This window comes from Rissa tridactyla, chromosome 5, assembly GCF_028500815.1.
Source record: "Rissa tridactyla isolate bRisTri1 chromosome 5, bRisTri1.patW.cur.20221130, whole genome shotgun sequence".
NCBI lineage: Eukaryota > Metazoa > Chordata > Aves > Charadriiformes > Laridae > Rissa > Rissa tridactyla.
The window spans coordinates 63,571,631-63,589,523 of record NC_071470.1 but is presented as its reverse complement, the minus strand read 5'-3'; the positions used below and the strand labels follow the sequence as shown (position 1 = coordinate 63,589,523).

At 39.3% G+C, this 17,893-nt stretch overlaps 1 protein-coding gene across 6 annotated transcripts in view; it reads right to left on the bottom strand.

Moving 5' to 3' along the window:
* PTPN13 (protein tyrosine phosphatase non-receptor type 13) overlaps positions 1–17,893 on the bottom strand; it is a 128,478-nt gene that overhangs the window by 84,899 nt on the left and 25,686 nt on the right. For 4 of the 6 annotated variants that reach the window (XM_054203376.1, XM_054203375.1, XM_054203377.1 and 1 more), the window contains 2 exons: positions 16,788–16,907; positions 5,226–5,395 (listed from right to left, as the gene is read on the bottom strand). In XM_054203376.1, coding sequence (XP_054059351.1) covers positions 5,226–5,395; positions 16,788–16,902 — 285 coding nt within the window. In that variant the 5' untranslated portion in view covers positions 16,903–16,907. The remainder of the gene's footprint in view (positions 1–5,225; positions 5,396–16,787; positions 16,908–17,893) is intronic. The other 2 variants (XM_054203381.1, XM_054203379.1) reach the window with 1 other exon arrangement.

Sequence of the window (17,893 nt, the reverse complement as noted above, 5' to 3'; positions counted from 1 at the left end):
GCAAAACACAGTTTTGTGACAGGGTAAGGAAGTAATTATTAAATACACTCATAAGCAACATCTAATTAAAATTGTTCTTGTAAATTCAACGTGCTTTATTCACATAAAATTGGAATTCCGTGTGCTCAGAGAAGCACACCAATCCTAAACTTCTGCCACTTAAATCTTGTGGGATGGTCTCTGTCTAGCACAGCGTATGAGTCAGCACAGGACAGAAAGGTTTCCATCAGTATATGGCAGCGATATACCAGATACTGCTGACACATCGTTACTCACTGGAACGGTTCAGTCCAGCTGACTGACAAACACTGAAGACGGAGGAATGGGATCAGCTGGTGTACATTCAGACACAGATGTGCAAGAAAGATATTCAGGTAGAGAAAAATAGAGGAACAATGTTTTTCTTTGTGATAAAGCTGGAGCAGAACCATGTAGAATTGCTTCACAATCATGCTCAGAAGGGAAAATAAGGAGGCAAATTTTGTTGCCAGTGGCATGTTCTGGCAGGACTGCAGCAGTGTTGTACACAGGTGCAGGCGAAACGCAGCTTTATGCTAGACGCAAATACGTAGCCAGCACTGAGTACCTAACAAGGGCTCACCCATCAGCCTCCTCTCCCAGAAAGAAAGTCCTGGCCACCAAATTAAGTTTTCTGTTCCACGCAAAGAACAGAACAGGACAGAAGTCACAGACAAGCATCAAGGTTTCTCAGTTAATACCACTGCCCCATTCAACCGGAAACATTATCTTTAAAATACTGAGAAAATTGTTCCATATCTGGTTTATCACCCATTACCCTTTCAAGTGAAATTCTAGGAAGTCTTCCTTACATATCCAGATATACCATAGCTATACAGAAAAAGGTGAATATACTTTTAAGGTAATAATGCATGAAAAAAAACCTTTTCAGAAAACAAAGCCACAACCCCAAAACCCACACAGAAAGAAATCACCAAAAAATTAAAAAAAAAAAAAATAAGCACCCACACCACCTCCCATCCCCCAAAAATGCAAGAACAGCACCGAAAAAGTCTATTATCAAAACTGTTAATTCTAATCAAAGAAGCGGTCATGGTCCTAAGTCTGTCAGTGTTCAAGAAGTATTTGGACAATGCTCTTGGATACAGATACATGTAATTTTTGGGTTGCCCTCTGTGGAGTCTGGAGTTGGACTCGATGATCCTCACGGGTCCCTTCCAACTCAGGATATTCTATCATTCTATGACTCTAAACTACAACATAATGGAAGACATCCCCAAAACCGAGAAGTGCATCATGCTCAACAAAAATATTATTGTACAACCATGAAAGCAGACCTCTAAACTAAAACATGCTATTCTACTAATCTATCTGAAAACAGCTTTCAAAATAAGAGTGAAGTGAAACAGGCTGTGATGTGGTACTCCATCAATGGTATCTCAAGCTTTATATTAACTTAAGGAAGTTTTCCAAGTAGAGCATTTCAAAGTTACTTGGAAGCCACTACTACACAGAAAACAAGAACGTATCCACTACACATCAGTTAAACTCATTTTTGGATTTTAACATAATGCTTGCACATATATTGTGCAATTCTATCCTACTTCATACACTTAGCCACGTCGCTGCTTGACTGGTGTTTGACAGCTCCCTTACAAATTTCTAACTGCTTGTTATAGTTTGACAGCCTTAGGTTGTGTCAGTCAGGAGGGGGGGGGGGAAAAAACCAAAACAAACACACCACCCACAACAGCCTGTTTACAACATCATCGCTGCCTGAAGTTTGTGCAGCTTTACATCAAGTTCTTTACATAAGAGATAATTTCAGCATGAAAACTAGGCACAAATCATCTATTGAAAAATTGCGTTGTAAAAATGCAATAATTTTGCTAATTTCAAATGATCAGTAACTTGTGTTTTTGTACACTACCTAATAAGCATTCATATTTAAAATACCCTTCTCTCTCCAGATGAGGTAACCTTTGACTTAGAGGCACATAACATGCATCTCTTAAAAATTAAAATATTTATTAAAAAATTCAGGTTCATTTTTTTTATTATGATGTCTTCATAAGTATGAAGACAATACTTATACATACAATACTTATGATTGTATTATGATACTTCAAATATTTTCCACAATACCAAATAATTTCCACAATCTAATTAATTTCCCAAATTAATCTTCATTATAATTTTGAATGGTTTGCTTACTTTACTTCCAATAAGCTTGCAGTTACCTCAGACTCATTTTGTGTTCAAACTGACTGGATGTCTTGGAGTCAAAAGGGTATTCATTGACTATCATTTTTTTTTCTAATATTTATCCTCAAATACACTGTTACTTTGTGTTAGCAAGTAAAGTCATAACTCAAGAGACGAATGCAACCCTCTTGTTATCTGTTACAAGGCCTTAAGATAATTTTCTGCCTTCAGCAGCTTTTAGATGTGGTCTGATTTCAGAACCACCACCAAAAAGGAACACACCAAAGATTTCAAGTAAATTAATTCACTGAACTACAGCAAGCTGTGACAGAACAAAAAAAAAAGTTTAAATATGTTAAAAGTTACTGCAGTCAGCATGTGCAAAGCAAGATCTAAGAAACATGAAGTCAACATATCAAAACAAATAACCAGTGTACCATCCAACACACAGTTTTATACAAATGTAAAGGGAAATGGCCAAAAAAAGAAGGAAGTGCATATAAGCTATTTATCAGCCCTACTAACTTCAACTAATAAAGCCATAATAGGGACAAAAATTTTTGTACAAAGCTATGTTTCCCATAGCTCCCTCCTTCCGTATAAGCAAGTAAGCAAATAAACCCAAGAGGACTGGCATGTTTGAAGCAATTCGCACAAATATACTATACTGTGTGGTTCCCAAGCAGGGGATTATAGACCAGTATATTACAGACTACTTCAATCTTTTTTTTTTCCTGACGTGTTATCAAAGATTATTTTTACATATACTGGTATATACCATTGCCATCATGAAAATACTTCAGTTCTTTGTACATAACGATACATTTCTAAGAATTCAACTGGAGGGTCTCACATGAGCGAATGCACGATGAGTAACTCACAGATCCCATCTTCAGATTATGGCTGTCTTTCACTGCACCTAGACATGACTACCACACTGGGAGAACAGCTGTGCGATTCATCCACAAGGCTTTAAACTGAGAACAAGAATGGTAGCAGCAAGTTTTCTTCCAATGTTTCTGTACCATCCCAGGCTAACAGAACAGTTAAATTCCGTCCTGCCCACTCTCCCCCCACCCCCCTGCCCCGCCTCCCCCTGCAAAACAGATGCAGAAATCAAGTAGAGTTCAAACACAAAACAGGTTAATTCATCTCAAGCCCAAGGCTGAAGCTTCAACCTAATGCTAAAGCTGAATACCACATGCTAAAGGGTTTTATTTAGTTTATATGTGACTGTATGTAATTTACTTATGTAAAGCCAAAGCTTGTCCATTTCCACATCCAATTGTTTCCCAATGAAAACAGAAACACAGTTGCTGCTGCCCAGAGTGTCAATTTTGTCATCACCTTCCAGCAAGCAAGGTTATACTCGTATCATGAAAAAAATTCACATAGCCATAATCAGAGAGGATTAATGAGCACCGCATATGTGCGGAATGCCAGTATTTGGTCATTGCCTATTGATACGCTCTGTGTTGCAGTTTACAGGACACAGTGGTCTCTCTGAGTATTTCCTTCCTAAAGATTAAGAAAAATCATAGCATGACTTTTAATAGTAACAGCTCTCTATCTATTTCAAAAAGGAAAAAGTAACATTATGAATGAATACTGGCACAGAACAAAGAACGCAATCAGCTCTGATGAAGGTCACAAACGTGTCATTTCAGAACTTTTTTCTGGCATTTTTAAAGGTCTGTTTTGTGTATTAACTTCAGAGTTGGCACTAAAGGTAATGTTACTGTCTTCAGCAGTGTTGTGTCTCTTGAAAGAAGATAAACAATTCCAACAGTATGACTACAGAGCTTGGCAGCTGCGTCCTACATAACTGATCCTGAATCTGCGCTGATGTCAGTGTTTTTACTTCTCTATTAAACCTTTCAATCTAGACTGCTAATAGCTTATAGTTTTGTCATATATCAAATTATATACATATTTTATTATACCATTATTTCTGACTATGCCGCAGGGCAAGAAGGATGTCTAAAGGGCTTGCAAGCAACTGTGGAAAAGTGGTTTTCAGTATGTATTCAGTAATACAGTCCTAAAGAAACCCGACTATATACAAGGTTTAGAAGAGAAAAGCTGCAAGCTCAAAATACTCAACACAGAAAAACATGTTTTAATGGTCCTTGTGCACACAACCACCATCGATGCCAATACCAGTTTCCTGTGGATTAAGAGCATGTTGCTGTTCTTCCTGGAGGAAGACTGCCAAGTGTTAGTTATTCCCAGATTACAACACTGGCTGCAGCCAGCTTCCTTCTCTAAGGATTATTGATCCTGAGAAGCCAAGGAGATGGAAATAGAGCTCAGCTTTCTTCTTGCTCCCACCTCCAAACATCTTTGACTAGGCCAAGGGAATGGTTTTCTGGGGAACGCATTACCATTTGCAACAAATTATTGTTAAGAAAACGTTTGAGAAACTAGTCTTTTTGACTATGGGTATAAGTGACCTGAAGGAGATCACATATACAAACCTTACCTGCCAGAACATCTACCCTTAGGGAACACTTAAAAAAAGGAAAGTTGGAAAAGAACAATTTTGCACACAAGTGAGGAATACTTATGTTCATTAAAACAATTTTTTTCTTCTGAGATGAGTGTAGGAATATTCCATTTTTTGACTGCATGAAGAATTCCTGTGCTTACTGTTAAGATGTATTTTGCCGAAAATTAAAAAAAAAAAATAATTGTTGATGTCACTGAAATCTTTTAGAAAAAGAAGGCAAAGTGTTGCTTACTACTAGTTTGATGGTAGTTATTCTGTGCAGCCATTGCCCAAGTACGGCTGTCAGTAGCACACATGTGACACGGACCTGCAGCCGCACACTTGGGCATAAATGCATACAAACATAGTAATTATTCCACTTTTAGAGACCAAAACAAAGGAGGAGGATCCCTCCCACCATCACTAGAGAAATCAACAATTACACATACAAATCAACAATCACAAGGAGACAAAAAAACGGCAGTTTAAAGCTATTTTCTGAAGGGATCAATAGCAAAGATGACAGCTGCCTGACAAGGAAGAGGTACTGTACCTTTTCAACGTCTGACAGAGATGACAGAGAATGGTTCTGCAGAACCTCTGGTGCTGTGAACGCTTGCAGGTCTTGTTGGGAGACATTTTCATCAGTAAACGACACACTGCCAGATGGAAGCAACAGGAGAGACCATGGAGATATGATGAATTCTAGAGCAGTAGGATCAGCTGTATTTGAAAGGGGGAGGGGGGGAAAAAAAAAGACAACCACTCTGAAATTAAAGCAGCATTGTTTGATGCCCTTGCTTGATGTTATTTTATTTGCTCAAAGACATGTTTAGTATCAGCCTACGTATTATTAATGGAACAGATTCAGGCTTCCTTTTCCAGCTGTGGTGCTTCATAACCACAGCAACAACCTCAATGTTAATCATACTAAGGAGTAACACCTACCTATTTTGACTATTCTTCACTATTATTCATACCATCAAGCTCAGCAAGAGCCTGCTAAAATACTCACAAGCTCTCCTGTGCTCAGGTTATTTCATTTGTGTTACAGTGACATATAAAATAATCTCATTTTGTAGTATACATGTCATTAAGGCTAATTCCTACAACAAGAATGGAGTTAACTGCTATACTAATATAGCACTGCTACAGCAGCAATGATCTGAAGACAGGAGACAAAGTTAGTAGAGCAGGGAAATACTCCTTATTTCAGAATAGCTGATAGAACTGGACAAAATGGAAAAAATTCTGGGGCACAGAAGCCCTTTTTAGTCTAAAAAAAAAAAAACATTTCAAAATTGATAAAGAAAAGAATAATTCTAGGCAGCAGTGGAAGTGGGCAAGGAATAAACCTGAAGCCTTAGTAAGATCACCCATTCAAACCCTGTAAAGAATACTTGAAAAAAGCAAAATAAGTACTGAAATGGGAGAACCAAAAGCGACAAAGAAAACGTCCTACACCATGAATATGCAATCTGCCAGCTAGATTTTTGATGTCTGATAATACTGCTGTCAAACTTCTGACCATAGACCTATATAAAAAAAAAAAAAAAAAAAGGTGGGGTGGAGTGTGTAGAAAGAGACCACATGCATGTCGGGAAGGTGTTAAAACCCAAACTTTACCTTGAAAGTAAAAGTTAACTAAGGCAGGAAAGAGAGAGACCATTGCCTTGATTCAAAATATATTTTTTTTCTACATGTCAAACAGTAAATCAGCTCATTTTCCCTGAAGACAGCATAAGCTTTTATCTAAGTAAAAATAAAAGTTAACTTATTTTTCAATAGGCAAAGGGGCAATTGCTCTGTTTTCTGCTACATGATGTATCAAAGTAAACACTCATTTGAAGGACAAGTCTTTCTTTTCTCTCTACATAGTAAGCAGCAACAGCAGAATCGTTTCCTCCTTCAGCTCCACCACTAACAACATTTTCCACTCTCCTATTGGTTTAGGATGTTCCTACAGTGCTGGTTCCTAACCTGTTCAAATATCTTGTAATCTAGAATATTCCTAATCTCCTAGGAAATGTATTAAATTACTGCTTGCAGCTACCAGATGTAAAACGATATACCAAGTAGGTCCTTCAATTCCTTCAACTACCCCTCCTCCAAAACAAGTTAAGAAATTGCTTTTAGGCTTTCTACATTCTGTGATACCAAAGCAAAATTACATAAACAACTTGGTAGTACAATTATCTAGAAAAACATTCCCAACTTTCAGATCCTGAAGCTCAGAAAGTTCACCCTCCTACCAATGTATGCAAGAGATATCATTCAGTAGAGAACCCAGTAATTCATTTTTCAGTGTAAGACTAACATACACATTTTTCAAAACATATCTTAAATCCCTATGCAGAATTTTGCTTTTAAAGGGGAAAGAGACTACTGAGGGCAACAAACATTCTAGAAATGGAAAGATCCTACAGAGTCTACATGAAGTAGTTATTTCTAATTGTTTAATCACCTGAGAACCAACGGGGTTTGTTGTAGTTTTTCTAATGGATTTCAAAATGCCAGTGTGTTTTGCTGAAAGCCAGCATGACAAGCTTAGGATTCACAGTGCAGAACTGGTTTCCCCTTGCTCTGCTTTTTATGATACACAACAGAGGCTCCAGTCGGCTTGCCTCTGGAGAGCGTATTTGATTGCTCCAGCTTTCTCCCCTGGATCCAAAAGAAGTAATTGATCTATCTCTGATCATGTAGGTTAAACCAATTTAAGCTCTCACACAGAACTGCTGAGATCCCCATGGAAACCAGAGGTCTTTGTCACATACCAAAAAAATGTCCCCAAACCCCCCTAAAAATACCAAATACAAAGCCATACATGATGATATCTGTCTTATACAGAGAAGACAAGATCTCAGGGATTTTCCCTATCCTATTTCAGTATGTAAAATTGCAAGGGACAAAGCACTATATGTTACTTGAACCTACCAATGTCAATATAAGCTAAACTAAATAAAACATATGGCTCAACTAACAAGCTGTACAAGTATCTGTTTCTAGGCCTCCTCCAGTGTGACTTCAATTACTTCCAAATATTGAATTTATCAAGGTATTATAAAAACACAAAATCCAACCAACAACCAGAGAACTGCATTTGCTGAGCTACTTGAACAACATCATATAAATTTGGTCAAGAGAAGAAATTCTAAATTTTGTGCAGACGTTGGTTACCAATCCTTATATTGCAGTACACATTTTTCCCCTTCCCCACAGCAATCCAATCGACCCACAGGTAAAAAAAGATTTAAGCCTGGAATCACTCTCTTTAATGGCCGTGACAAAATATCTGCTTGATACAGTAGTGAAAATAATCAATTATGTACAAGATAATGGTTTCATCGCAGTGTGTAGAAAGGCACTTGGCATGAAGCAAAGGACATTATCTCTACACCTTCTCTTAGCATAGCCAACTTCAAAACTGGAGTTTAAAGATATCTCATTTTGTGAAAAAGCCATGAAATATGTAAATTTAAAAGTAAGTTGAGCTGAAGAAAACTCCCCCAGCAAGAACTTTAAGCACCACGTATGGCAAAAGAAGTGGCAACCAACTTCAATCAACTGATTTAAATACAATTTTAAATAAGAATGAAAATAATGTAAGGGGAAAATTAGAAGGGCCAAAACTCAATCAGAACTCAGCCTGGTCGCTGCAGTTAAAGACAATAAGAAGAGATTCTTTCAGTATATCAATAGAAAAAGGAAGACTAGGGAAAATGTAGGCCCACTGATGAATGAGACGGGTGCCCTAGTGGTGGAAGACACAGAGAAGGCAGAGCTACTGAATGCCTTCTTTTCTTCGGTCTTCACTGCTAAAGCTGCCTCTCACGAATCCCATACCCTGGAGGCAAGGGGGAAGGTCTGGAGAGAGGAAGATTTTCCTTCAGTGGAGGAGGACCGGGTCAGAGACCACTTGGCCAGTCTGGACATTCATAAGTCCATGGGCCCTGATGGGATGCACCCGCGAGTGCTGAGAGAGCTGGCAGATGTTATTGCTAGACCACTCTCCATCGTCTTTGAAAGGTCATGGGGAACAGGAGAGGTGTCTGAGGACTGGAGAAAGGCTGACATCACTCCAATCTTTAAAAAACGCAAGAAGGAGGAGCCAGGGAACTACAGACCGGTTAGTCTCACCTCTGTCCCTGGGAAGGTAATGGAGTGACTCATTCTGGATGTCATCTCCAAACATTTTGAGGAACAGGAAGTCATTGGAAGTGGTCAACATGGATTTACCAAGGGTAAATCATGCTTGACCAATCTGATAGCTTTCTATGATGTTATAACTGGTTGGCTGGATGAGGGGAGAGCTGTAGATGTCATCTACTTTGACTTTAGCAAGGCTTTTGACACTGTCTCCCATAACATCCTCATTAGGAAGCTGAGGAAGTATGGGCTAGATGAGGTGATGGTGAGGTGGATCGAGAGCAGGCTGTGTGACAGAACTCAGAGGGTTGTGATCAGTGGCATAGAGTCTAGTAACCAGTAGTGTCTCCCAGGGGTCAATACTTGGTCCAATTTTGTTCAGTACATTCATTAATGACTTGGATGATGGGACAGAGTGTATCATCAGCAAGTTCGCTGATGATACCAAACTGGGAGGGGTGGCTGACACTCCGGAGGGTTGTGCTGCCACCCAGCGTGACCTGGACAGGCTGGAGAACTGGGCAGAGAAGAACCTAATGACGTTCAACAAATCAAGTGCAAGGTCCTCCACCTGGGGAGGAAGAATGCTAAGCACCGGTATAGGTTAAGGGCGGACCTGCTGGGAAGTAGTTCTGAGGAGAAGGATCTGGGGGTCCTGGTAGACAGTAAGTTATCCATGAGCCAACAATGTGCCCTTGTTGCCAAAAAGGCCAATGGAATCCTGGGCTGCATAGGGGAGAGCATGGCCAGTAGGTCGAAGGAGGTCATTCTCCCCCTCTACTCTGCACTGGTGAGGCCACAACTGGAATACTGCGTCCAGTTTTGGGCTCCCCAGTTCAAGAGGGACAGGGAACTACTGGAGAGAGTCCAGCGTAGGGCAGCTAAGATGATTGAGGGACTGGAGCATCTCCCTTATGAGGAAAGGCTGAGAGAGCTGGGACTCTTTAGCCTGGAGAAGAGAAGGCTGAGGGGAGACCTTATGATGGCATACAAGTATCTAAAGGGTGGGTTGAAGGAGGATGGGGCCAGACTCTTTTCATTGGCTCCCAGTGACAGGACGAGGGGCAACGGGCACAAGTTAGAACACAGGAAGTTCCTATCAAATACACGGAAAAACTTCTTTACAGTGAGGGTGACAGAGCACTGGAACAGGCTGCCCAGGGAGGGTGTGGAGTCCCCTTCTCTGGAGACTTTCAAGACTCGCCTGGATGCAGTCCTGAGTGATGTGCTCTAGGCAATCCTGCTTTAGCAGGGGAGTTGGACTAGATGATCTCTAGAGGTCCCTTCCAACTCTGAAGTTTCTGTGATTCTGTGATAATATTATCTGTTCCTCCCAACCCCAAGAGATGACATTTTGCAGTATATCTCTAATCCCACTTCCTCTGAAACAAAATAGAACAACTGCTGTTCACTGTTGTAGCAGTAAGTTCAGACACTAAACAAAAGAAACGAAGATGGAAAGACTGTTCCTATTATATGTACATAAGAAAATATTGCATTATAAAGCAATGCATTTTTAGAAAGAAGACGTTAGTTGGCCATCAACTTCCAAAAATAACCCTGCAGGTAACTACTGGATTTTTTTTACAGTGTATACAACACTGATATAAAAATATAAACATTTTAAAATATTGTAAGATTTCTGCTTAAAAGTCCCAACTCAGGAACCTTACATAATGTGAAGGCTTTATCCTTAACTTAATATTTTGTATGACAAAGACTTTAAATATGTATGAACTCTTCGTATTCTGAAACGGTACAGAAGCAAGAATTAGTGAAATGGAAACATGATTTAGTTTTAAGAATAATAAACCCGTCCCCCATTTAGCCTGAAGTCTTCCCAGTATTAAACAAACTTTGTAGCATGCATTTGTCCCCTACAGATGTAGAAAACTGAATTTATTGATCCACGTAAAATATTTACGTCCACACTCAGCAATCTTCATGATCTGAAAGAATGTACAATGAATGTGATTAACTGTAAGTTTAAAAAAAAAAAAAAAGGGCTGATTTTGATAAGCTTGTTTTGTTGACTTTGTCTTAGCTTCCTCTTTTAGCAGCTTTTAACTAACATAGCAGATCGTGCTGCCTCCATCACAACTTTGGGAATCTAATCTACTGTTAAAAGGATGAGAATAAAATAACTCATTCTCCATTTCCTTCCTTGAGGCATGCATTGCAAACCAAAATAACTGTCTCAAAGGTCCTACTATGCAGATTTAACCTAAGAAAAATATTTTAAAGTAACTCTACTCTTACCCTATCACATGTTTGTACCATGGCGGGGAGGGGAACCAAACTCAAACATGTAATGCGTCAAACAGCCAGGAATCACAGAAAAATAACAGAAACTAGTTCACAGTCACAATATTCCTGTCATCTTCTGTTAGGCTTTCAGAAGAATTTACAAGAGCAGTAAGGGAAACATACTCCGCAAAATACAGGGGAAAATTACATAAAACAGAGATCAAAATCCCTCTTTCTAAAAGCTCTGGAATTCAGGATATGGCTTCCTGGTCAATTTTCTATCCAGTAAGCTTTCAACCCTGCTAGAGCTGCCACTTCAGAACTATGCAACTTGGTAACAAAACACTTGTGAGAGCAACATTAATCAAGCAGTGCCAAGATAGAGATAAATAGTGTGGTCTTAAAGTGAGAGAGTGAACTGGCTTTAAAAGCAATAAAAACTGAAATAATCTTCAGCTACATAGCATCTGCCAAACAAATGAAGGACTTTTAAAACAGTCCTTTCCATGGTTTAACATGATACAAGTAGCCAAAGACGAAAACACCCCACCACATCATAAGAGACAGTAAGTTCAGGTAGAAATTTAAAATGGACCTGTTTCACAATACTAATGGCAGGTAATTTTGAATTCCTGAACTACATATACCATTCAAGCTCCTTTAGTTTTGTTTTGTCCTGTTTCTCTCTTAGGCCACAGCCATTAGCCAAAATGGTCGGAAGTGATGGACATCTCAGCTCTTCCGGGACACAAAAGAGATACCTTTAAAAAGTGCAGAACCACCCAAAAACATACACAAGGTTTTAAATGCTCGTCTCATTTTTCTCTTTGCTTTGCTCTGTAGCCCTCACTGAGACGAGTAAGATTTTTCCTACCGCAAAGGAATCTGCAGATTTTTATCCTTAGGCCAGGCTGGAGGTAGGCAGACCACTGATGTGTCTCTAGACAGGCCAGGATTATGCCAGCACAAGGGACCTCTTGTGCTCTAAGTCCTATACTTCTTTGAGCTGGTTCAGCATGTCCCTGCATGCCTGGTGTACAGGGGAAGCAGCGCTGCAGCACTTCTGATCCCTCTCCCTTGGGCACAAAGGGATGGGACTGAGCAGAGAGCTCTGATGGGATACTGAACTACTTGGAAATCAGCAGCACAGGGGAAAACACCGAGAGGCTAACTGAAATATACTCTTTCCTGAGAAACAACTAGTTTCTGAGATCACTCATACTGTTCCTGAGATGCTCACTGGTCAACATAACACCCCACCACCCTTTGTTACCATGACCACATCCAGCAGAGAGTTCCGGAAAGAGCAGAAGTAGTAAATGAGCCACACTTGGGAGCGCCAAAAAAAAAAAAAAAAACCAACAACAAACCCAAAAAAACCCCACCACACCAAAAACAAATGAAAAAGACCACCAACAAAACACCACAAAAGCCTAATCTCTTTCCTTCTCAGTAACCAAAAGATCAAATGTTACCAGAAGGTGAAAAGTTATTGGTAAAGGGAAAAGCCAATCATTTAGCACCTGCCACCAAGGAGTGGCTGGAAAACGTGGATTTTCTCCCCTCCTATAGCTTTTTCTCTCTCCGTCCCAACTAGGTCTAAGACTACTTGGGACCCACCTATAGTTCCCATCAACACATTTCACACTTTGCCTTCCTTCTTTTCATTATACTTACCCAAGCTAAGCAGATGCAATAGTATGACTGTTGACAAGATTTACAGATCCCCTAAGAACACAATTGTCCTTCTTCACATCCACTTTCAGATGATATCACTTTTCTTTACATAAATAGTTTCCCATACAAATTTGCAATACAGCCGATTTGTAGCCTCTCTTCCTTTGCTCAACCTGCCTTTCTATTATCAGATCCTTTTTTCCCCTTCTTTTCCCACTCTCTTTAAACACGTCTTAAAACATAAGGTCCAACTGCTTTCAGAACCCACAATACACTCTTTACCATAAGAGTGGCGTAAGTGACATATGAAGTCACTTTGAAGTTTTGATAAATCTTTTCTAGTTAAACCTACCAAATTAGAGGGATGCCTGGTTTATAATTCTCAGCAGCAGAGAGCACAGCACGCTCCTTACACTTATATGCTCACATTTGAGATACTTCACTTCAAAGACCTGTTCCTTTGACCTCATGGAGTACTGAGTACAAGATACAGCATGTCTAAAACAGCTGATACACCCTCTCAACAACAAAATAGTTATTGCAGATAATTAAACAGATGTAAGAGAAGGGCAGGTCTGGTATCGGCCTTTTCAAATCTCCAGATTAATCTCAACGTCACTAGTACAATTGATGTCAGATCTGCACTGAGTACTAGATTGTGCTTCTCCTCCATTTAATAGCTTATAATATGCTGACAAGACAGCTACCGGAGCTGATCTTCTAAATCAGTGATTAGCAACTGGGCATTTCAATCTTATCTTTCATTGCTTATAATGATTGAAACCAATTTGTAAAGTATCTTTGAAGAGTTCAACACCTGTTAGAATTGTAAATACAAATAGGCATAAAAATACGCACATTTCTGTATCAGTCACTGAATCAGATGTAGTATGATATGTGATTAACTATGCAAGACATGGCTTTTCATTCTGTGCTTCTTTTATTCAGTGCTTTGAAGGATAAGAAGACAGACTCACCAAAAGACATGCGTAACTTTTAAACCAAGAAGTCATCAAATCTGTAATACAAGCTTGTTTGGGGTATTTTTCCCTAATTTCCTGAAACTAGTTTAAGTAACAAATTAACTGAAAAACATGTTCTCAGTTGATGGAGTAATAGGATTCTCAACTTCAGACCACCAAAACTCTACCAGGATTACATAAATAAATAAATGGTTACTTGGGCTGGTAATTCTTTTAAGTGTGTGTGGTTGCTGGGCTGGTGCAGGGAGGTTGCCAACAGATGGCAATTTAAGAGTTAACAATTTCCATGACCTTTTTATCCCCCCCATTTCAAAACAGTTGAACAATATGCCTTATTTTGTTTTTTGAAAGAAACTTAATACAGAAAACACTCATCAAGTCCTAGGTCTTGTTACAGAACAACATGTTCAGGGACTCCAGAGCTTTACACCGAGGAAGAAAAGAGCATCTCTGAGACTGGTCAGAGCTGAGCATGCTGTGAACTTGCAGAAGCCAGAAACCTGCCTCATTGCCCTCTGCCCAGGTGCGATTGGTCAATTCTGAAAAATTTTGGAAACTCGCTCTCTGCCATAGAATAGCTCTTCCATGCTGTATGCTAGGTCTGAAATCTGACCAAGGAAAACAATTTCTTTAGGATCCCCCATTTGCTACAAACCCTCCACAAATAAAGAACAAAATTGGGTCAGACAACCCTACAGGAACCTCTGCATTCTCTGCTCCTGCATATCTAAAACACACCTTTACAAGTCAGCACAGAAACTGATATTCCAGAGACCAAAAAAGGTTTCTAGATTGTTTCCTTAGTGAAGCCAAATCTTCATTAAAGACTGGTTATCCTAATCTTGCTGGGAGGAACTAGATTGCCTTTGTCAACCTTAGTTACATAGTAAAGTTCTTTCATTTGGGTGTCTCTTGAAGCGCATTTTACCAGAGGGCTATATCCCAGGTTAATTAATACCATGCAACTGAAAATAGTTTGCTGAACTAGCAGAAAAACAACTCAATAAACTAGCTTCATCTCCAAGAAGAGACAGATTCTCCTGACACTGATTTTATCTGAATTTGTGTTTTGGTCTTCACTGATAGGAAGTAAGACCAGAAGCTTCTGTCACCTTAGCCAGTCTTGGCTGGCAAGCATTCCCCTAACTTAAAAGCACATACCAGAAGTCCTGGGGCAGATTTCAATTTTGTGCTCTCATCTTTTAGTACTTGTCCCTCTGAAGGGGGGCCGACTGTGTTCTCATTCTCAATGTTTGCATGCAGCCTTCACAGTAATTACAACAACTCTTTTGTGCACTACTCTCAGGCCAAGAAAGGGTGAGCTCTTATTTTCAGTGGAGACTTCCTTCTCGAAAAGAATTTAGACCTAGGATAATGCCTTAAAGTGGTTTCACTACTATATACTCATGGTACTGCAATCTTTCAGGTGGATTTCATGATGGAGCTCAACATGTTGATTCCTGTAAAGTGTACAACAGTAAACCTCTAACCATTCAAAAATCTCTCTTTAGTCAAGGTCTCACTTGGTCTCGACAACCTGGCCTCTTAAAAAAAAAATAAAAAAAATCATTCCTCTGATTCTCTCAGAGACAACAAAGAGAGAAAGAGTGAGAGGAAAGAAGATGCTAGCTTTTCCTTTCTGGCAATACAAGAAGCAGAGGAACAGGACAGTTGGTCAAGTTGCAACAATAAACTCACCATTCCTAATAGGGAACGCTTCTTACCACGCATGGGCTGTGAGTTTGCTGGTAAAGGGGAAAAAGGAAATTTGTATGGGATGTCAAAACTACCCATAATTTGCCTACCGAAAAAATATTTCAGAGAAGTTGGTATAATTTCGTGTTTATAATGCTAAGTCAAGCTTGATCAGAAATCAAACACCACATGGCAGTTGCTGCCCACATCTGCCGCGTTTTTAGTCTTTGTGAAGTACCCAAGAGACCACTTTCAGAGGTTGTACAATGCACAAGACAGACCTAGTGTCTGACTTGATGGGTTGCCTAAACCAAATCTGAAAAAAATCAACAACCCCAAAAGAACTTAAATGTTGACTCTTGATGAAATTGTAAGCACACACAAAATACAATAGATTTTTGCCCTCAGTAATGAAGACATGCTCCTTGCATAGTTATGTGACAAAACCATGACTACTTTCAAAGGGTGAGCTTTATATTTTTCCTGAATAAAACTGAATAAGCTTACATATACATGCTTAGATATAAGGAGATGACCCTCATAGATTTGCTGAAATACTAAGATGCATCATGGGAACATATACTGTGAGGCCAGGTTAAAGATGTCACCAAAGTTCTATATTTGAGTTAAGCTTTTACTGCTATAAAAAGCAAAAAGAGGGGGTAAGGGGCTTAAGGATTTTCAGATTTTAAAGAAAAGAAAGGAAAACATACAGAAGAGGAAGGGTTCCATACTTAGACCTAGGGCTAAAACATAATTATTAGCAGTATTGCAGATGCTCAACTTAGAGCCTACTATGTTGAGGGGATGGAAGAGAAGAGATACTTTTACTCCTTGAAAATACAAAACCCCACCACATTGCTCTCAGTAGCTATGTGTGACTTGCTAATCGCATTCTAGGGAATGATACCTAGCCCTTTAGTCAAGTTTTCAGTGTCTCACCTTTGCCTCCCTTGAGGCTAAATCTCTTCAGACTGGTCATGCCTGCACCTGTACTGTACCTGCTTCTATGTCCCCTTCAGGGCCAAAGTGCTCCAATGGTCTCAGACTTATTTACCATTTTTTCTATGCTTCTATCTCATTTCAATGAGTCTAAAATAATGCAAAGACTCTGTGGTAGCTTCCTACCAAAGTGAAGTTGTCACCACATGAAATTGAATGTGCTGCAGGTCCTGACAGAACATGAAGTGATGGTTGAAAACATCCTTTGGGCTGGGGTGCAGCTAGGCACTTTACCCAACATAACCTAGGAGCAAGTTATTATTTGGGTTTAGAGCTTAGAAGAACAAGGGAGTTCACCTACAAGACACGTAAACGTAATCAAGATGTTTGCAGTTCAGTATGTATCAGTCTTTAAAAATGCTTACCTTTTCTGAATAGCTCTTGAAGGCTCTCTGCACTTTGATTCAAAATAGCCCATATTTCCTCTTCTTGCAATGGCCCGCCCCGAACCTCCAGAGCCTCTGCCAGTGACACATGCATGTTACCTGGGAAATCAGACAGACCGATTTAAGAATACATAAGAGTTATTTTTTCCTTGCATGTAGTACTCAAGTAGTAATAACCCATGTTCAACTCTCAGTCACAAAAATTCTCTAACATTAATAGAAAACATAAAATATAAATACTACAAAACATTCACCATGATGATAAAGAATTTTGAGCATGTGCTATTATGAAGAAGAAAAACTTGGGTTAAAACAAAAGTGATCCATATTAATATTGTAGGCTACTAAATCAATAAGCTGGCATTAGTCCATACGCTATGGGCAAGAGTTTCCTCCGTTTTAAAAAAAATAAGTGGTAGAATGATTAGTAGTTACAGGTTTACTAATGTGAACCAGCACTTAACATTATTTTGACAGGTTTAAGTCCACCAAGGTGCTATTAGGAAAGAAAGCTCTTCTTCTGATATATTTTCACAGGGCTGTTTATATTATCTCATGACCAAATAATAAGAAGCATTGCCTGCAAACATGCAAGCAAGCAAGCTAGCGGTGGAACTGATAGTTATCTCCTTTGTTCAGCTTCTTCGTACGTTTAAGAAAACAAAGTAAAACCATTAGCAGCACTCTATTTATTACATCCCCAGAAAACAAATATAGACTTCCCTCCCCAGATAAAAGAGGGCAGGTTAATATTTTTTTCAAAGAGTTAAACCATTCTCACCACACCATAATATGACCAATGACCACAATATGGTCCAAAACCAAAACCATTTTGAAAACTGAAAAATGCATCCCTAAATATTCTGACAAAGTCAAAGCTTCATCATTCTGGTAAAGTCAGGAACAAATAAATCATGTGCCTGCTGAATTATTTCAGCATTCTATGGACTCTCAAGGTTCTTAGATCAAGCACTCCATGAATTTATATTTCTCACTGAGATGCAGCTGCAGTCGCTTCTCTCTCCACTTTTCTCCAAAGCCCAAAGAATAAAATCTTGAGGCAGTGAGCTGCAGTAAGAGCCTAA